Source organism: Patella vulgata, chromosome 9, assembly GCF_932274485.2.
Source record: "Patella vulgata chromosome 9, xgPatVulg1.2, whole genome shotgun sequence".
Lineage (NCBI taxonomy): Eukaryota > Metazoa > Mollusca > Gastropoda > Patellidae > Patella > Patella vulgata.
In genome coordinates, this window is record NC_065887.2 from 5,800,001 (window position 1) to 5,821,644 (window position 21,644).

The 21,644-nt window shown below is 35.3% G+C and overlaps 1 protein-coding gene across 2 annotated transcripts in view; it reads right to left on the reverse strand.

Moving 5' to 3' along the window:
- The window catches only part of LOC126832609 (outer dynein arm-docking complex subunit 4), a 22,596-nt gene extending 2,134 nt beyond the window's left edge, over positions 1-20,462 (reverse strand). The window contains exons 1-12 of one of the 2 annotated variants that reach the window (XM_056103435.1): positions 20,200-20,462; positions 19,502-19,639; positions 18,291-18,444; positions 17,270-17,331; positions 14,318-14,332; positions 11,059-11,230; positions 9,761-9,994; positions 7,822-8,029; positions 7,263-7,349; positions 6,108-6,304; positions 4,533-4,988; positions 1-927 (exon numbers count right to left, since the gene is read on the reverse strand). The exon at positions 1-927 is cut by the window's left edge and continues 2,134 nt beyond it. In XM_056103435.1, coding sequence (XP_055959410.1) covers positions 818-927; positions 4,533-4,988; positions 6,108-6,304; positions 7,263-7,349; positions 7,822-8,029; positions 9,761-9,994; positions 11,059-11,230; positions 14,318-14,332; positions 17,270-17,331; positions 18,291-18,444; positions 19,502-19,639; positions 20,200-20,352 — 1,986 coding nt within the window. In that variant the 5' untranslated portion in view covers positions 20,353-20,462 and the 3' untranslated portion in view covers positions 1-817. The remainder of the gene's footprint in view (positions 928-4,532; positions 4,989-6,107; positions 6,305-7,262; positions 7,350-7,821; positions 8,030-9,760; positions 9,995-11,058; positions 11,231-14,317; positions 14,333-17,269; positions 17,332-18,290; positions 18,445-19,501; positions 19,640-20,199) is intronic. The other variant, XM_056103436.1, reaches the window with a different exon arrangement.
- Between the last annotated feature and the right edge of the window lie 1,182 nt (positions 20,463-21,644).

The window sequence follows — 21,644 nt, forward strand, 5'->3', positions numbered from 1 at the left end:
CAGTGAATCTAGTTTTTATCTATATTGATTGTAAGAGCTAGAATGTTACTCCCATATGCTTGATAGATTTTAAAGTATTATTCATCAGGATACCATTTTTATAGGTAACAAACATTGGTTTATTAATTAGGCACCATCTTATCCTTATCAAGTACAATGACGACATTTGATCGTGTTTCTATAATAAAACCAGTAATCATTTCCTGTAAAAATTCTCATAAAGATGCATTATAAAAGATTTACATAAAGAGCTGACATTTTTCACTATATAATAGTTTAAAAATAGATTATGAAAGAGATATATATTAAAAATTTCTGTCAAATTATTTTATTCTGTTGGAAGTTTTGATAACAATAGCATAGACTTTATTTTCTTTGCTACCATTGTTATGATAATAAACAGAGGCTCAATTGCAGCTCAATTATCCATTTTTGAATTAAATTATTAAATGGCAATCGTGTTTCAATCCATTAAAAATCCCTGCCATCCAATGGACTAAAGAGTTGGTTATGGGCTTGTTGTGTGAATTAATATTTAAATAATAAATTATGTAACATTTGAGGCAAAAGAAAAGACCTGTAATGGGCAGATTTAGTTCTTACATAATGCATCATTACATATTAAGTAGTCTTCTTTAAGCTTGCTTTATAAAAATAAAACTATTACATAAAACCATGAAATGATAGAAAATTGTATTTAGGGTCCTTATTGGAATTTTAAGCCCAATAAGATATTCTTTGTTTCTGTTTGAATAAAATTTGGAGCCTGTTTTAATTAAATTAAAAGTCAGCAATTAATTGAGTCTTTACAGGGATTTTATCTAAAAGCTGGCTTCACTTTTTTCTTTTCAATTTTCACTTTATTGTCTTGCTTTTTATTTTTCTCATCTTTTTTAACATTTTTCTTATTTTTTTCTTCTTCTCGGTCTGAAAAACAAAAATCAAAAAAATATATTTATACATTCAAGCAATTCTTACATGTGATGAATTTATACATTAAAGCAATTCTTACATGTGATGTGATGAATTGATACATTGCTGGAATTCTTACATGTGATGTGATGAATTGATACATTGCTGGAATTCTTACATATGATGTGATGAATGCATACATTAAAGGAATTCTTATGGGTGATGTGATGAATTTATACATTAAAGGAATTCTCACGGGTGATGTGATGAATTTATACATTAAAGCAATTCTTACATGTGATGTGATGAATTGATACATTGCTGGAATTCTTACATGTGATGTGATGAATTGATACATTGCTGGAATTCTTACATATGATATGATGAATGCATACATTAAAGGAATTCTTACGGGTGATGTGATGAATTTATACATTAAAGGAATTCTTACGGGTGATGTGATGAATTTATACATTAAAGTAATTCTTACATGTGATGTGATGAGTCTATACATTAACTATTGCTAAGTTTTTGGGGAAACTGTCCACTCGACACAAACTAGGTCATTTCGGGACTAACACATGGTTTAATTTTTTTATTTCAATAATGCGCTTGCACGTAGGGGTCTTTAGCAGTGGGAGGAAACCAGAGGATCCGGAGAAAACCCATGAGGCTGGACAGGCGACCCTACTCCTTGTCACATACAACAGGGGGATTCAAAACCACGCCAGTTGACTGAATGACAGGCCTTATGATACAGCGCGAACTTGCTAACCATTCGGCCATCCAACCCCCACAGAATAAAGTCAACACATGTAAATACACACAAAACACTGTTATTAAAGTTAAAAACACTGTTATTAAAGTTAAAAACACTGTTATTAAAGTTAAAAACACTGTTATTAAAGATCAAATCAAAACCAAGCACAGTTTAAACAAATTATATTGTTATCATCTTTTAGCTGGAAGAATGAAATCACACATGGGAATCTGTTTTCAAAACCTCTTAGATCTGGGTCAAAAATTAAATTGTCGTTAATTTATGGCTTATATCTCAATTAGGGAAAAATATGGTTTATCTCAAAAGGGAATTATATGGGATCATCAAGTAGGGACTATATGGTTTATAACTCAACAGGGGATTATAAAATAGGATTGTATGGTTTATATCTCAACGGGAGATTATAAAATAGGGGAATTTTATGGTGTATATCTTAAAAGGGAATTGGTTTATATATCAGTAGGGGGTTATATAGTTTATATCTGAAAAGGGGACTATAAAGTAGGGGGTTATATGATTTATATCTCATTAGGCAATCTGATTAAAATACAGATCTATATTTCGTTTCGTTTTTTATACTTTCGATGGCCTACACTACAAGACGATCTGACAAGTTATAGCGAAAGGTCACGTGAGGGGTCAAAAGACCGACTTTTGACCTTATGTTGTCAGACATATGATTAACCAATCAGCATTGATGTTACTAGTGGATTACCCACACTTCCGTGCAAAACACGCCTAAAGCTCGCCGTAACAGACCGTTTCATTGGCTTATCCCTGACACCATTCATAACACGAGTTAAATAACAACTCTTCCAGATCCTAGTGTAGTAAAGACAAGTAAAACGAAATTTTGAACTATAAAAACGAAGAAAAATGGGATCTGTGTTTTAACAGATACAAAATAGAGAAGTTGGAGGGGGCGGGGGGGTATCTCTCAAAAGGGAAAATTTAAAAGAAGGGAATTATATGGTTTATAATGCGGGAGATTATATATATATATATATATCTCAATAGGGGATTATATGGCTTACGTCTGAATAAGGGATTATAAACTATGGGAATATATGGAATTATAAAATGAGGAATTTTATGGAATCATAAAATGGGAAATTACATGGTATCATAGAATGGAGAATTATATGTGATTAACAAACGGGAAATTATATGGGGATATTTTATTCATAAAAGCTAAGAAGGGTGGTTAGTATTAAGGGTAAAGATTATATATGGGACAAATAGGGTTAGGATTCAGGCTTCACTCCAAAAACCTTTATTTTAGTTGTCTTCTTGTTCATTCTCCTCATGTTTAGTTTCTGTTGATTGTGGTTCATCGTCTACAGGTTTTTGACCTGACTCCGAACTCCCCTCATTATTGTTAATTATAGGGTCATTTTGTTCCGGAGTTTTCGGATCATTTTGTTCAGGAGTTTTCGGACCATTTTGTTCCAGAGTTTTCGGATCATTTTTTTCAGGGCTTTTAGTCTCAGTGTCAGTCTGTTTGACATCCTGTTTTGTATTTTTATCTAAAGTGTAAAAAGTTAGTATACTAATTTTGTTTCTGTTAAATAGAAAAGTGCAACAGAACAGAGAAGTGACATCAGATGTTCTAAAAGAGCAAGTATCTGTTTTTCAAACAGCGAGAGAGACCACAAGCTAAAACACGATTTTTTGTACAATCAGGGTCCATAATCCAGGAAGTTATTGTCCTATAGCGAAAAGACCGAGATCTTTTAGTTAAATTTGGTCAAAATCAGATAAAAATTGTGACCTCTCGAGTCCACAACTAAAAATAGGATTTTTCGTACAATCACTGAATCAGGGACCATAAACCAGGAAGTCAGGGTCCGATATGCACCAATATAAAACGGAACCAATTGCTAATCTTTGAGTTATAAATATGCATTTTAAGTTTTGTCAAACTTGGACAAAAATTGTCTAGAGTGTCCACAAGCTAAAAACATGAGGTTTTGTACAATCAGGGGCCATAGTCCATGAAGTTATGGTCCAATACAAGCCAATATCGAAATGATCCAAGACCTTTGTGATATAAACCTATATTTCAAGTTTTATCAAAATCACATAAAAATTGTGACCTGTAGAGTGTCCAAAAACAAAACAAAACAGACCCACAGATGGCGGGACAAGGGCGAGGACATTATATGTCCACATTAAAAACAGGTTGTGTGGCTGGATTATCTGAGAACCAAAATATTTTTTTATGGCCTAGTTTTTAATCTTTTTTTTTGGCCTAGTTTATAATCTTTTTTTTATGGCCTAGTTTATAATCTTTTTTATGGCCTAGTTTATAATTTTTTTTATGGCCTAGTTTATAATCTTTTTTATGGCCTAGTTTATAATTTTTTTCTAATGGCCTAGTTTATAATTTTTTTCCTTATGGCCTAGTTTATAATTTTTTTTTATGGCCTAGTTTATAATCTTTTTCTTGTGGCCTAGTTTAGAATTTTTTTTTATGGCCTAGTTTAGAATCTCTTTTTTTTGGCCTAGTTTATAATCTTTTTCTTTTTGGCCTAGTTTATAATCTTTTTCTTTTGGCCTAGTTTATAATCTTTTTTTTTTGGCCTAGTTTATAATTTTTTTTTATGGCCTAGTTTATAATCTTTTTCTTGTGGCCTAGTTTAGAATTTTTTTTTATGGCCTAGTTTAGAATCTCTTTTTTTTGGCCTAGTTTATAATCTTTTTCTTTTTGGCCTAGTTTATAATCTTTTTCTTTTGGCCTAGTTTATAATCTTTTTTTTGTGGCCTAGTTTATAATCTTTTTTTAAGGCCTAGTTTATAATCTTTTTTATGGTCTCGTTTATAATCTTTTTCTTCTCACCTGAATGTTTTTTAGATGAAGACGAGGACGACGATGATGTAGATGATCGTCTGCCCTTCTTCTTCTTCCTGTCTCGAGAATTATCTCTACTGCGAGAATTATCTCTGCTGCGTGAACAATCTCTGCTGCGTGAACGATCTCTGCTGTGTGAATGATCTCTGCTGCGTGAACGATTTCTGCTGCGCGAACGGTTTCTGCTGCTGCTGCGTGAACGATTTTTACTGCGTGAACGATCTTGGCTGCGTGAACGATCTCTGCTGCGTGAATGATCTCGGTCACTACTATCCCGACTTCCCCTCCGCGACCCAGAATACTCAACACCTTTAACAATCTGGTCGTTGACATCTTCTAAAGCTTTTTTAATGGCTTTTTCTGCGGATCTATCTTTTTGTGATTTTGCCATGTCTAATGCCCGCTCAAACGAATCAACACCCGACTGTAAATCTCCACATTTTACTGCAAAAAAAAAAAATGATGTATAAAAGTTTAATCATATGCAAGAGCTAAATCTGCCAATTGCAGGTCTTTCTTTAGGCCTGAAATGTTATCTAAATTATTAATTAGACATTAATTAACTTATCCAGACCATAATCAACTCTCGATTCAACTCTCGATGCCATCGCTAGCCTGCGATATTTACTGGATTAGAACCAGGTCTACAGCTTCTGATTAAATCAAAAAATGGATAATCGAGACTATGTTTTTTATCGTACCGACTTTAGTAATGATGATCGAGGCTAGGTCGAAAACTCAATCGCTAAATACTCGGTTCAGGGTGGATCAATCTGACTGAAATTTTCAGCAAATTGCCTTTACATTATCTAGTTTTTACCTATTATAGTAAGAACTACCAGTTCTTTATCTAATCTCCCATAATGTATCTTTAATGTCTGTATCATTGAAATGAAATGAAAAGAAATGGGGTTTAACGTCCTACTGTTCTGCTCCAACTGGGCTAATGAAGACGGGCATACGCCATTCAGTGTGCTATGAGAGAAATTGTGCCTGGACAGCAGCACTACGGCCTACTCTTGTATCAAATTCTAACTGTGAACGGTTTATTTATGTACACACCAATGTGTACACAGGACCTTGTTTTTTTGTTCCATCAACACTGTTGTAGTATTGAACCAAATTGTGAAATCAGAAGGCAATTTTATTGCAGTGTGCAACAATTTAACATTTTTAATATGATGTAGGGGTATTAATTGTATTAAATTATTATTTTTGTGGCATAATTCTGTATATATTTGTCCAACATTTATATATTTGTATCATTTTCTTTTTTTAAATCCCATTCCACGAGTTAATTTTTGTTAATAATGATTGGGTCGAAATATAAAGAGATAGGGTCTAATGGTCATTTGACACAAATTAGTTTATTTCGGGACTAAAATATGATACAATCATATTTCAATAATTCGCTTGCATGTAAGGGTCCTCAGCAGTGGAAGGTAGCAGAAGGACCAGAAGAATCCACTTGAATTGGGAAGGCAACTACAGTACTCCTTGTCACATACAAGCTTGGGATCAAAACCACGACAGACCTTGTGATCTAAAGCACAAGCAGCTTACCTTGTGACTGAGCAATAAGAACACATGCATGTAGCTGCCATCCTTCATCTTCTGCTTCCTTGGCTGCGCTCAGTGATTTCTCCCCATAGTCACATGCATTTTCGTACTTTTTTAATTCAAAGTAGCAACGACCCATCTCATGGTTGACCCATGTGCTTTCTAACGATGTTTTACTTAAAGGTATCTTCTGTTCCCAGCTGAAAATAAATGAAAGAAGTTCATAACCTTGATCATTTGCAAGTTCATAACCTTGATCATTCCCAAGTTCATGACCTTGATCATTCCCAAGTTCATAACCTTGATCATTCCCAAGTTCATAACCTTGATCATTCCCAAGTTCATAACCTTGATCATTTCCAAGACTGGAAATAAGGCACTGGTCACAGGCATGTGTACCAGTTCATAAACCTTGACAATACCCAAGTTCATAACCTTGATCATTCCCAAAGTTTATAACCTTGATCATTCTCAAGTTCATGACCATGATCATTCTCAAGTTCATGACATTCCCAAGTTCATGACCATGATCATTCTCAAGTTCATGACCATGATCATTCCCAAGAATAAGGCACCTGTCAAAGACAGTGCCACGCACAATCCCACTGCAGCCAATCATATTGTCCCGTGTAGCAGCGATTTAATTATAAGTAGCGCTGTGTAATTGTTCGTATATCTGGGGACACCTTAATGGTTCTGTCCTGTATGTTGTATGACTGCTGGTATATCTGGGGACACCCCCTTGTTCTGTCCTGTGTGATTGCTCATAGATCTGGGGACACCTAAGATTGTTCTGTCGTGTGGTATCTCAAGTTTAAACATACTTGCTACTGACTTGGTTTTTTTGTGGGGATTCCCTTCGGCTCACTCAACGAAGGTGTATTATTCCATGCCTGGGGTCGCTCGGTAGAGTTGTATGGATTCCATACCTATGGTCAGACGTTCGATTCCGACAGGAGTAGCCTGACATAACTTTCTGGCACATGTTTGTTTTTTACACTTCGTTTCATTATAATATCAAATTGATTAATGCATCCCATTTTGTCACACTCAACTAAATTCATGACTGCCAGGCCTAATCATTTTATCAGTTTGATCAAGGTCTAGCAATAAACATTATGACACTAAAACCTTATAAATTGTTCAATAACATCTTACATTTCTATAGCTTTTTCGTAATCTCCCTTTCTGGCATAAACTCGACCAATATTATCTAATGCTCTGGATTGTGCATCTTCGAGGTCACTGAAAGAAAACAAAATGAAAAAATACTTCAAATTACCATAGAAAAGAGAGAGGGAGAGAGAGAGAGAGGGTTTAACGTCCACTCGACACAAACAAGGTCATTTCGGGACTAACATATGGTTTAATTTTATTTCAATAATTCGCTTGCACGTAGGGGGTTTAGCAGTGGGAGGAAACCGGAGGACCCGGAGAAAACCCAAGAGCTTGGACAGGCGACCCTACTCCTTGTCACATACAACCGGGGATTTGAAACCACGCCAGTTGACTTAATGACAGACCTTATGATACAGTGCACATGTGCGTGGTTTCGAATCCCTGGTTGTACGTGACAAAGAGTAGGGTTGCCTGTCCAACCTCGTGGGTTTTCCTTGGATCCTCCGGTTTCCTCCCTTTGCTAAAGATCCCTACGCGCAAGCGAATAATTGAAATAAAATTGAACCGTGTACAACCGATACATGTAGAAGCTACTTACTGTTCATTTGCTAATTCTAAATCTGTTTTGTGGTTTTCTAATGCTGCATCTAATTTGTTCATTTCTAAATGGGCATTTCCCATACAGCTGTGAATGTTCGCTAAATATTCTGGTTTGTTACGGACTTCATCATCTGACCAACTGTCAATTTTTTTCATTGTTTTTCGACATTTTTGTAAACTCTCTTCATACTTTTCTTTTGCTATTGCTATAAAAACAAAAATGAAATAGTAAAATTTTTCCGAACCAACCAGGCTAATGAAGAGGATCAATATATATGTCATAATATATAAACTGCAGTGTGTTGAGAGGGAGAGAGAGAGAGAGAGAGATGGGGTTTAACGTCCACTCGACACAAACCAGGTCATTTTGGGACTAACACATGGTTCAATTTTATTTCAATAATTTGCTTGCGCGTAGGTGTCTTTAGCAGTGGGAGGAAACCGGAGGACCCAGAGAAAACCCACGAGGTTGGACAGGTGACTCTACTCCTTGTCACGTACAACCAGGGAATTGAAACCCTGCTACTTGACTCAATGACAGACCGTATGATACAGCACGCGTGTGCTAACCATTCGGCAATCCAAGCCCCCCGTGTTGAGAGGGAAACTTTGCTTGAAAGTGGTTTTGTCTGCCTGCTTCATAGACGTTCAACCGACTTCAACCTCAGTTTTTTGTCACACCTTAAACATAAGACACATTTTCCCTCTTGCCCGGCCATCTACTCTGCACCAGAAATGAGGGGAAAGCAGGCTAGAGCAGCCAACACCAGGATCTGAGTCTCCTGGTTACTGAACCAATTTTTTTTTTATAAGCAATATTTTATTCATATTTGTATCTGAATAGGGATTGGGGAACAGGCATAGCCTATATTATACCCCTCTCCCTGAACTAATGTCTTACTCCAGTGAATAAGCGTGGCTCCAGAACTAGTGACCACATATAGTTGATGGACCATATAGATGATGTACCATATAGATGATGTATCATATAGACGATGGACCATATAGATGATGTACCATATAGATGATGTACCATATAGACGATGGACCATATAGATGATGTATCATATAGACGATGTACCATATAGATGATGTACCATATAGATGATGTACCATATAGACGATGGACCATATAGATGATGTATCATATAGACGATGGACCATATAGATGATGTATCATATAGACGATGTACCATATAGATGATGGACCATATAGATGATGTACCCAACACATGATGAACCATCATATAGATGATATACAATACAGTTGATAGACCATACACATGATGGACCATATAGATGATGTACCATCATATAGATGATGTACCCTCATACAGATGTACCAAACACATGATGAACCATCATATAGTTGATGTACCATATAGATGATGTACCATATAGATGATGTACCCTCATATAGATGATGTACCCTCATATAGATGATGTACCATCATATAGATGATGTACCCTATAGTTGATGTACCATATAGATGATGTACCATCATATAGATGATGTACCCTCATATAGATGATGTACCCTATAGTTGATGTACCATATAGATGATGTACCATCATATAGATGATGTACCATATAGATAATGTACCATATAGATGATGTATCATATAGACGATGTACCATATAGATGATGGACCATATATATAGATGATGTACCATATATATAGATGATGTACCATATATATAAATGATGTACCATATAGATGATGTACCATCATATAGATGATGTACCATATAGATGATGTACCATATAGATGATGTACCATATAGTTTATGGACCATCATATAGTTTATGGACCATCATATAGTTGATGGACCATATAGATGATGTACCATCATATAGATGATGTACCCTCAAATATAGATGATGGATGATATAGATGATAGATGATGTACCCCTAAGATCAACATTTATACAAACCTTCGTCTATCTGTTCTAACATTTTCAAAATATATTGCACTGGACTTTCAGGTTTGGATGTATCTTTTTGCTTATGACGATTCAGCTGTTCATCCTGACGAGATTTATCACGTTTACGGGCATACATGGGTTTTTGTTGACGCCAGAAATCTGACCTGGCATGAAGGTATTCCAGACCATCACAAGCACGACCCTTAACAAATTCACCAGTTTCTGTATTATTATTTGTCATTTCTGAAAAAATAAATACAGCCTTTTATTGATATTTTGGTTCTTGAGTTTTTATTTTCTCAAAGAATCATGGGGATAGATCACTTCTTCTAAACATTACGTTTTAAGGCACTACATTTAATTCCTAACATTGCTATGAAATGAAATGAAATGAAATGGGGTTTAACGTCCTACTGTTGGGCTAATAAAGACGGCACATTGCTCTGATTATCCATTGTATCGCGCAACTATTCAATCCACTAGGGAATGCACTAGGCGCTAGAAAATATTCACACTTTGGAGTGTTAATGATAGTGACTAAATAGCCAAGTTTTCACTTTGGATTTAAAAACTGACACAGATTCATTTTGTCAGATATTTTCATGAAGTGTATTCCAAACAATTTATGCACTGTGTAGAAAAATTCTGGATCCGAATGATTTCAAATTATAGGCAGGTACATCCATTAATAGTTTTCCTTCTGATCTTAATAATTTATGATTGTCAATAATATTTATGAGGGAAGCATATTTGATAATTGAAACTACAGGGTTTAAAGTCCACTCGAAACAAACTAGTTCATTTCGGGACTAACATACGGTTCAATTTATTTTTAATAAGAAGTCTTTAGCAGTGGGATGAAACCTTAGAACCTGGAGAAAACCCACAAGGTCAGACAGACGGCCCTACTCCTTGTCACGTACAAGCAGGGAATCAAAACCATGCCACTAGAACCAGTGACAGACCTTATTTGATCTAATGTGCACACGTTACACCATTTGGCCACCCACCCTCCCTGGAAGAGAATGTGTTGGATAGAATGTTTTGACCACCGAGGCCCGTGTACACATTGGCATGCCCGTAAAAGATCCCTTGGCAGTTGGAATTTGATATTAGAGTAGACCGTAGTGCCGCTGCCCGGGCAAAATTTCTCTCATAGCACGCTGTATGGCGTATGCCCGTCTTCATTAACCCAGGTTAGGAGCAGAACAGTAGGACGTTAAAACTCCATTTCATTTCATTTCATTTCATTGACCACAGAGGTCAAGGCTAAGATTAGGGTTACAGAGTCACTAGAATCCACATACCATCAAATAATCCTTCAAGAAATGTCTTATCTTGAAATAATTGTCCGAGTAGTTGTTTGGTGGTTTTAGGGTTCGAGGCGGTTTGAGGTCGACTTCTTTCTTTCTTTTCTTCTTTTTGTTGGTTGCCGGGAGGTTTTTTATAACCTGTTTTTGCCTGCTGTTTCTGCTTTTCCTATTAAACATATTACATATCATAAAATCTATTATGAAAAACCTTAAACTGAGTGAATGAAAAGGAGTTTAACGTTTTAACCCTAGACTGCCGCAAACTACCTCAACTATAACAGCTTCTTAGACTGCCCCCGCCATGTTGACAGCTGTCGGGCCCTCACAAACTAGAAAATGTTTCCATGATATGGAAATCTGTTCACATATCTCGGGAGGTTTCAGACGGTCTAAGGAAATGAAATGGAGTTAAACATCCCACTGTTCTGCTCCGACTGGGTTAATGAAGACGGGGAAGGAAACACGGTCTAAGGAATGGTAGTTTTCAACTGTTTCGATCTGTCCAGGGATGTACCAGTATCAATTTTTCTCTAATTTTCTTTAAGGAACTGAGAAGTCAATAATGAGATGTACCAAGAGCTAAAGAGTTAACAGAGGTCACTGTGAGATGTAACATTCAAATTTGGCATTTTTCCCAAGGTAGCACCATTTCTACTGACTCAAGAGTCAAAGACTTCTTTTTAAATTAGGAAAAATTGCCCTCCTCAGCATTTTATAATTTAGAATTACTTGTCACATGATATTATATATAGTTAACCTAAGTTACATGTGCAAAGAAAGTTTACAGAATTAAGCCTTCTGCTAGTTTTAAAAGTTGCAGATATATTATCGTGCTGATTGTAATACAGATTTGATTCTATTTCATTTTATTTGTTTGTTTTTTTTTCATATTACAAATTTCGTTTTATTTGTCCTCAGAGTAGTGGGATTTCTAAGAGTTTCAAAGTTCTATTTGAAATAGTCTGTTTAGTTTTGACTTACCAGGAATCACATCAGTCAAAAACAATGCAAAACAACAGTTAAATATAACTAGTTTTCAAAAGTCAAAGTTCACCTATATAGTCCCTGATGTGACCTCCCATGCACACCGGTCAGATGAATATGCAGGAGGAAATCGAAACAAAACAAAATCTAAATCTGTATTTTTATCAGACTGAAAAGCTATATAAGCAATTTCTAGCATTAGACTAAAAACTGATTGCTATTGACTTGTGCATCTGAATCTGTATTTTTATAAGACTAGCGTTATTCTAATAATTTCTTACTATAGACCAGTGTATCCCAACCTGAGGTAAACAGATTTTTTACGGGGGTCTGTGAAAAGTGGTAGGGGCTTTGCAGAATCCGTAGGGGAAAAGGGGGGCCTGTGGAAAAGAAACCAGTCAAGTAAAGTTAGTGTGAAATTGTTGGTATTGAGACAATGAATTTGATTTCAGAGTCACATTGATATGGGTTGAAGACCTATGTTTTTTATCAGAAGAGTTATATAGCTGACCCATGATAGGGTTTATTTGATCTGAACGGCTATTAAGTTGGTTCATGTTAGGGTTTATCAAACATTCATGTCCTAATGTCCCTCGTATGGGAAATCTGATCCGAAAGGGGGAGAGAGAAAGATAAATGGGGTTTAATGTGACAGAGAGATATGGGGTTTAACCTCCACTCGACACAAACCAGGTCATTTCGGGACTAACATAAGGCTTAATTTTATTTCAATAATTCGTTTGCACATAGGGGTCTTTAGCAGTGGGAGGAAACCAGAGGACCCGAAGAAAACCCACGAGGTTGGAAAGAAGGCTTTAATGTTCGCTCAATACAAACTAGGTCATTTTGAGACTAACATATGGTATAATTCTATTTCAATAATTCGCTTGCAGTGGGTTGAAACTGGAGGATACAGAAAACACCAACAAGCTTAGGCAGGCAACCCTATACAAGTGTGGGATTAAAATCACTTCACTTGACTCAAAGACAGACCTTATGGCCTAAAGCTCATGCACATGTTGTCTCGGGGGGAGTCTCAGAGTTTTGTAAACTGTTCCTAGGTTGGGAACCACGGTCAGAAACTAGACAATAATACTAAAAGATTTAATCAACATATCTCAACATCATAAACTACTGGAAGAAGCTTTATATCGGTGATTGTCATTTTATATCATAAAATATTAAATAAAAACAAAGATTATGTCTAACTATGGGGTAAAAATATTACAGATTAATTTTAATTAATTGTAAGATGCATATCTTATTCCTGGAAAGAAAAGCGCCTAAAAAAGCATGTCATAATTCTAAAGAAACAGGAAATGAAGCTAGGACTTTATTCATGAAATATTTCAAGAGAGAGAGAAGGACTAACATATGGTTACATTTTATTTCAATAATTCGCTTCCGTGTATGGGGTATTTAGAAGTGGGAGTAAATCAGAGAACCCGGAGAAAACCCACAAGATTGGACAGGCGAAATATTTCCAGAATGCAGCCTTTTCATTGTTTGTATCAATAATATTTTTGAATATTACTTTGATCCTGAACCATGTGAATTATTCTCACTAGGGTATGACTGTTTAAAGATTGTAGTTTACAAAGTTTATTGGCTTTTTGTAATTATTGAGCAGAAAGTAGATTGATTTATAATACTATATCCATATATCAATCATTTTTTTTCACACATCAAGCAGTTGTAGCTGACTAAAATCAAGCCTATAAGATACCTGCCCTTACCTAATGAATATAATGCTACATCCTTTATTTTTTTGATTAAATTTTTCATGAATAAGGACCCTGGATGTAAATTAAGAAATGGATATAGCTATCTACAAAGTAATGAATATAAACTATGTATCTTTGTATAACCGGTATAATAAATATAAAGCTATAAGCCTATAAATAGGTAAAGTTCTGGGTCTGATTTTAAAATATGGAAAATTTTATAAAGACATGGATACAGCTATATGTTTGATATCTATAAAATAATTGATATAAACTAATATCTTTAAAACCGGTATAATAAATATAAAGCTATAAGCCTATAAATAGGTAAAGTTCTGGGTCTGATTTTAAAATATGGAAAATTTTATAAAGAAATGGATACAGCTATATGTTTGATATCTATAAAATAATTGATATACACTAATAATATATCTTTATAACCCGCATAATAATATAAAGCTATAAATAGGAAAGGTTCTGGGCTGATATCAAAATATGGAAAATTTAAAAAATAAATAAATAAATACTCTTTCCATATGATTTACCTTTAACTTTGCCTCCTGTTAGTGAAAGACACAAACTTATAGGTTAGTGAGCACTAAATTAGTATATAATCTATATGTTTATTATATCACAACCTAAACAAACGCTTGATAACTATAATATATTAATGAGTTAATAGTTAATAAAGATACATTAGTCCACTTAAAGATGCATTATATAAAGCGGTGAAACTAGCTGAATTGTTCGGCCGAATGAATTGACGTCAAAATTGGCCTAGTGTGTCCATTGTCATTCGACCGAATGATTCGCCCGAGTCAAACATGTTTGATATATTGGCCGAATTTTCTTTCCGCTGAATTATATTCACCTAGTGTACAATTCGTTAGCCATCACCACTCATATCAAGAAGTCATGTGATTGTTTGAAGATATGGTTGCTGCCATGTTTAATCATGTGACGTGAAAGGCGATGCAATTGACTTGTGAAGGATTAGCCTAGTGTGTCCACTCCTTCGGCCTAATGAATTTGGCTGCAATTCGCTGCTGATTGATTCGGCTAATGTGTCCACTGCTTTAGAGCTAAATCTGCCTATTGCAGGTCTTTCTCTTGGCTTCAAATGTTATATAAATTATTATTTGGAAATTTATTAACATAACAAGCCTATAATCAACTCTCTAAATCATAGGATGGTCGCAATTTAAATGGATTAAAACATCCATGAGACTTAAAATTTAACAATAAACTGGACAATCGAGGCTAAGGTAATGAATGATCTGTGCTGTGTCTCCATAACTTAGCTGAGATAAAGTAATTTGAATGAAATTTTCAATATATTCATTTTTAATTATCTATTTTTAAACTAATATAGAAAGAAATCTTACATATAATGCATCTTTAAGCTAACAATATGCCACATTATGTATTATATGTATGTATTATATATTAGTCACTTGGTGTAGGACAAAAGGTGTAAAGGGAGATCACCAAGATCAAACCTTAGATATAAATATATTATAATCCTGTTAAATATAAAAGATATTATAACGCTGTTAGATATAAAATATATTATAACCCTGTTAGATATATCATAACCCTGTTCGATATAAAATATAATATAACCCTGTTAGATATACAATATATCATAACCCTATGTTAGATATAAATATATTATAACCCTGTTAGATATAAAATATATCATAACCCTGTTAGATATAAAATATAAATATATCATAATCCTACCCTATATAATCCAACTATACTACTCTACAGAATATGAAAAGATAATTCATTACTTAACAAGTAGATTCCATGCAAAATACGCTCACATTTCACAAGAGATGGATATAGGGAACAAACTAAAAAGGTGATTTTTCATACAATCAGTGGCAATAATCCAGGAAGTTATGGTCTGATATGCTTGAATATAGAAAGAAACCGAGATCTTTGGGATATAAACATATATTCTAAGTTTCATCAAAATCGGATAAAAATTGTGACATTTAAAACTAGAAGGTATTACATGCTTTTACATTTTTTGAGTAAAGGGGATTGGCTATTTTGAATTGAAGTTTCGGTCCGATTTTCACAAAATACAAACTCAACCGTCATTATGGTGATATGTTTAAATTGTTTTTATAATCATGTGAAAATTGTGACCTCTAGAGTGTCAACAAGCTAAGAACATGATTTTTTGTACAGTCATGGGGCCATAATCCAGGAAGTCACGGTCCGATAAGCGCTAATATCGACAGGAACCAAAATCTTTGTGTCATAAAAATTAAAACTTCTTGAGTATCCACAAGCTACAATAAGGGGCCATAATTGATGAAGTTACGGACTGATATAAACCTATATTTCAAGTTTTGTCAAAATCGGGTAAAAATTGTTACCTGTAGTGTGTCCACAAACAAAATGTGAACAGACGCACAGACCAACAGATGGATAGCTGCGACGGCATAATACGTCCACATGAAAATGTGGGCGTATAAAAATGATCAAAAGACATTATTGTTAAAATTACAATTAGCATCTACAATGCAGAAGTAAAACTTTTTGAGTTTTAATTTCATCTATATAAAGTTGCATAAAAAAAGTGTATATAAATGATTTTTATGTTTTCAACTTTCATGTTCTGTCATCCCTTCATAGGTACTTGTGAGAGACAGACAGAATTGAGGGACTAACATGGTGCAATTTTATTTCATCAATTCACTTGCGCGTAGGGGTCTTTAGCAGTGGGAGGAAACCGGAGGACCCGGAGGAAACCCAATCCCCTTCGTATCAGATTTCGAAAATAAGGAATACAGTTTAACATCTCGTCATCACAATATTTGGTTATTTTGAGACTAACACACAGTTACTTTCTTCTATAGTCATGTCATACTAAACTAACACTGTCTGTCTACAATTAGCTCCACTTAGACACTAAGCTAGCTGACTGACATTTTAAGTCTTAAATCAACGATTTTAGCCAAAAACAATAAGTATATTATTTTCAAGAATTTTGAGCTTTATATATTCTGCTTTCATTATAATAAAATTGAAAAGGCTTAATTAGTCTTTTTGTGTATAACAGATGTAAACCTGAGTAGGATCACATTACAAAACAGTATACTAAATAGTTCTAGCTCGGAGTGCAGAATGTGGTCATGTGTGCAATGTTAGGGATGAGAATTTTGCCAAGACAATGGAGTTTAAGCCTACACTTCATGACTGACAGAAGTTCTTTTGTCTGATCTGAAGGACTAGGCATATTTCTCCTTGTCAGCAATGTAGGAACTTTAAGTCAACTACGGAAACCGGGTTTGACAATCCTGAGATCCTCAACTTAACACGAGATCAGAACCTGTGACATTCTAGTTGACAGTCCTGTACAGCTTGACTATTGTAGCCCCGGATCAGATTAGAGGATGTACCCGTCTGATATAATACAGTTTGAGGTACAAAGAATAAATCTATATTCCCATTAAATATATTCAGTATATTGTACTTACCTCTTCTTGTTTGTGGAAGAATGACAGATCTCCAGATGTCTCCAATTTAACGGAATTTGGTTCTGAAAAAAAGTCCAACAGCAAATTATTTTGTTTCATGCGAAAATAGTAAGATATTTATATAACCCTATATAAATTCTTGGATTTCTTGCCTTGCTGGACTATTTGATGACCAGCTAGTAAACTATTGGATTTCCTGTCTTGCTGGACTATTTGATGACCAGCTAGTAAACTGCAAGTGTCCTTTGATCAAGGGATATAACTGGAGCAAGATATATATAAGAACGAGGCTTGGTACAGCAGTGTATAATATGGGATAAATCAAATGAATCACATCAAGGAGTATGATTGACCCGTGGAGGTGTTGTCCACTAATGATCAATGTCCTTAATAGGATTGGGCGATATATACCGGTTTTTCGTTATATCGTGATCAAATCATCTGCGATTTTATAATATCAGACATATTTAAAAATATTGAAAAACTGGTATATCATGATAACCAAAATTATCGTGATATGATAATTATCATGTCCTAATATTGATGATAATACATATAATGCTATATCATCACCTATGACATCTATTGATATAATTAAATTCATCAGTAAAAATAGCATTATCAAATACCAGCTGGTCTAGGATAAATTATTATCACAATATTTTTTTTTCATTATCGCTCAAAGATAGTCCTTGGTAGGATACAAATATTACAAAGCCTATTATATAATATATTGATAATATTTCTTCCAGGTTATTCCCCGGCCAACATTTTCATGCAATCTCATGGAAGTGTTTGATTGAACGTTCCAGAATCAAGTTCTCTCAACCCTCGAGTCCACTCACCTAAACTAGGTGAATTTGGGACTAACATATAATTCAAGCGACCCTACTCTTGTCACGTACAAGCGGGGAATCGAAACCTACCAGTTTACTCAATGATAGATCTTGTAATCTTTGCACATGTGTTAAACCATTCGCGCCCCCCCCCCCCTAAATTACATAAGGTATTAAAGTTTTACCTCCTATACTGTTATTAATTGCTTCCTGACATTTCTGGATTCCAAGTCGAAAGTCTTGTAGTTCCTGTCTCTCTTTGTTTCCACGGTGATAATAAACTAATGCTGTTTCAAAATCTCCCATTTGATATAAAGATTCTGCTTTCATTAAAAGGGCCTGAAAATGATATATGTAAAAGGTACATTAAACTTGTAATATGTATTATTCCAATGGATGTTTATTCGTTTTAGGACATTGGTTAATATAGCCTAGCTACATATTTGTAGCTCATGTTCTTTTTTTATTTGTTTCGGCCATCTGAAAACGAGAAAGATTTTTCTGATGTCCTACTGTTCTGCTCCGACTGGGCTACTGAAGACGGAGAGGGGCACGATGGCCTACACTTATATCGAATTCTAACTGCCAGGGGTTCTTTTACGTTGATGTCATTGTTTACATGGGGTCTGGGTTTTTCGTCCCATCAGAACGACTATATGTTGTTCCTTGCCAGGCCCTGTGTCCTACACACCTTTAGGAAGGAAACATGACGAAAAATCTCTATGAATTTTTTCTAAGCCAACACCGGGATTGAAAGCAGGACCTCAAAGTTAGCCACCGTGGCGACCCACCCATCTTTAACAAGAAAGCTTGTAAAATTGATTATAATCAAACTGGTCCAGTAGATAAAACTCGATAACAACAGCAGGGCCTTAACTAGCTCAGAGCAACGAGGGGGGGAGGAGGGTGTAAGTGTTCTCAGGGGTGCTGTAATATTGAAAGACAATGTATATCTTTTGTTTATATGGTCGACAATTTTTTTTTCGGGGGGGGGGGGCTTCCCCCCCCCGCCACCCCGTGCCACCCCTAGTTACGGGCCTGAACAACAGTCATTAAATGCAAAAAGACACCTGGAGGTGTGCATATTTGGTCAAATTAACTCTAGTTCAAATAATTTTACTGTGATACACCGATTGTCTCTTTAGGTGATTTAAATGGAATAAAAGGGAGTTTAATGTCCTACTCGGGGTTTGGATGGCTGAATGGTTACGGTTCCCCCCTCACTGCTAAAGACCCCTACGCGCAAGCGAATTATTGAAATAACATTAAACCATATGTTAGTCCCAAAATGACCTAGTTTGTGTCGAGTGGACGTTAAACCCCATTTCTCTCTCTCTCTTTAACGTCCTACTCCAACACGGTTATATAGATAATGAATAAAGATCTCAATAAATACCCGGATATCTTTACTACCATCTTCATTCTCCAGTGCAGCATTAGCATCAGCGAGAGCCAATTCAGCATTTCCTAACATTAAATGGCATTTAGCTCTAATAACAAGGCAGGTACTATCATCAGTTTTCATTTCCAACGCCTGAAAAAAATATTGGTTTACAATTATAATATATTTCAATTGTGGAGGGGAAAAACAATCTTTAAAGAAGATTTATGCAAGAGCTAAATCTGTGTATTGCAGGTCTGTTTTCTGGCTTCAGATGTTAGACATTAAATTATTCACATGATAAGCCCATTTCGTGGCCTTAAGGCTTATATTATTGAGTGAAGTAGCTAAACAATTATTATTGTCTCAATGTCGGCCATTGCCATAGCTGCATTAAACAATAATTATGGTAGGATACTCACAGCAACATTTATTGTTAAAATTTCTATAAATTCTTTTTAAACATGTAATAAACAATCGTTATACACAAATTTCATGAAATTGATTGGGCAAGATTTGCCATATTTTTGGCTATTTATTTAATTGAATGGAAGACCACCTTGACTTAAATTATTCCAATTACATATGGCTGTTTATATGGCTATTTATCAATTTATATTTATTGCTAATTTAATTATATTATAGTCTATCCTACAATATGAATAGCTGTAACATTTAGACTCGACAGTTAAATATCTAGGCCTATAATCTACCTTTGTAAAACTATCAATGGCTTTCTTGTACTGTTTTACATGCACAAAATGTTCTCCTTCATCACGCAATGTTTCAAACGTGCCCGTCGTCTCTTGATTATCCGTGCTGTCATCACTGTCACTGTCCTTTCTTCCACGAGCTTTTCCTGGCATGATTACTAATTAAGATAATCTGATCAAGCCAATTTAATCTTTTAATCGCGTTATAACGGTCTACCTAGAAAGTTAACGGGAAATCACGAACGGGCACCTGTTTACACTGGTTGCCATAGACAACCAATCTACCGTTATTCCCTGGTTCATTTGATCGTGTTTATTTTTCGACATACACATTTTTATATTTTATTGACAAATGTTAATAATTTATTTATTGGAAACAAATACATAATTTTAGTTAATTTACGTCATTGTTTGTTTATTTTTACGAAACGTAACTTTTGATCGCCCAGCTTGACAACAGCCTCGTTATCAATTTGTTTAAAGATGGCAGATAAAGCTGCTTCCGGTAAGATGGAAGTTGAAGCAGACGATAAGAAAGGGGATTCTCCATCCAATTTAGAGAAGTTTATCACACATCATTACGAAAGGCAAAAGGTACAAATAATTTCGTGTCATAGACGTTAAAATTTGGTCTTGTAACACCCTCTATGGCTTAGCTTAGTTTTGTCATTTGTCACAAACTTTGTTGTGTGAATGCACCGAGGGCGAGAGCGTTCACTAATAAAAATGACTAAACTAAGACTGAAGATGTATCATGTAACAAGGCAGCCAAAACGACAGCCCCACAGGTATATAATACAAATTCAGATGTAATCACTTATAATAAAAACCTCTTTTTTTTTGGGGGGGGGGTGTCTTGACTATCTAAATTTACGCTGAATTCCGTACACAGACACAGTTTGATCCCTGGACTGAGAAGAAGTAGGCCTACCAACAGTAAATTGACAAATTGGCATCCGCATAGTCGTTTGGATGGTACAGAAAGCCTGCATTGGTTCACATAAAAAAACCCTTGACAGTAGAAGTTTTAATGTAGACAGTGCAACATTACTTTCTCTAGCATGGCCATAGAAAAGGGCAAGGGGGATAGCTTCCTCCCCTGAAAAAAACAAAAAAAACTTGGCGCATCCAATGGTGCCTTTGCCCATTGACTGTGGAAAGAATCGGTTACCCCAATGGGTGCCTTTGGTGCCCTTTCCATTGGACGCAATACAAAGCCAACGGGCTAGCTACGGGCCTGAATGGGTTCGTTCACAAGACGTGTAAAACTTGAACTGGGATACTGGGATAATCCTGCTCTATAGCCAATCTTGTTTGGGATTTACCTCTCAGTCTCAGTACCATAAACAAAAACACACACTTATTGCCCCTGGGCAGCCTTCCTGGAACTAGGGCTGCATTTATTTATTTATTTAAAAATACCAATATATTATGCAAGAGCTAAA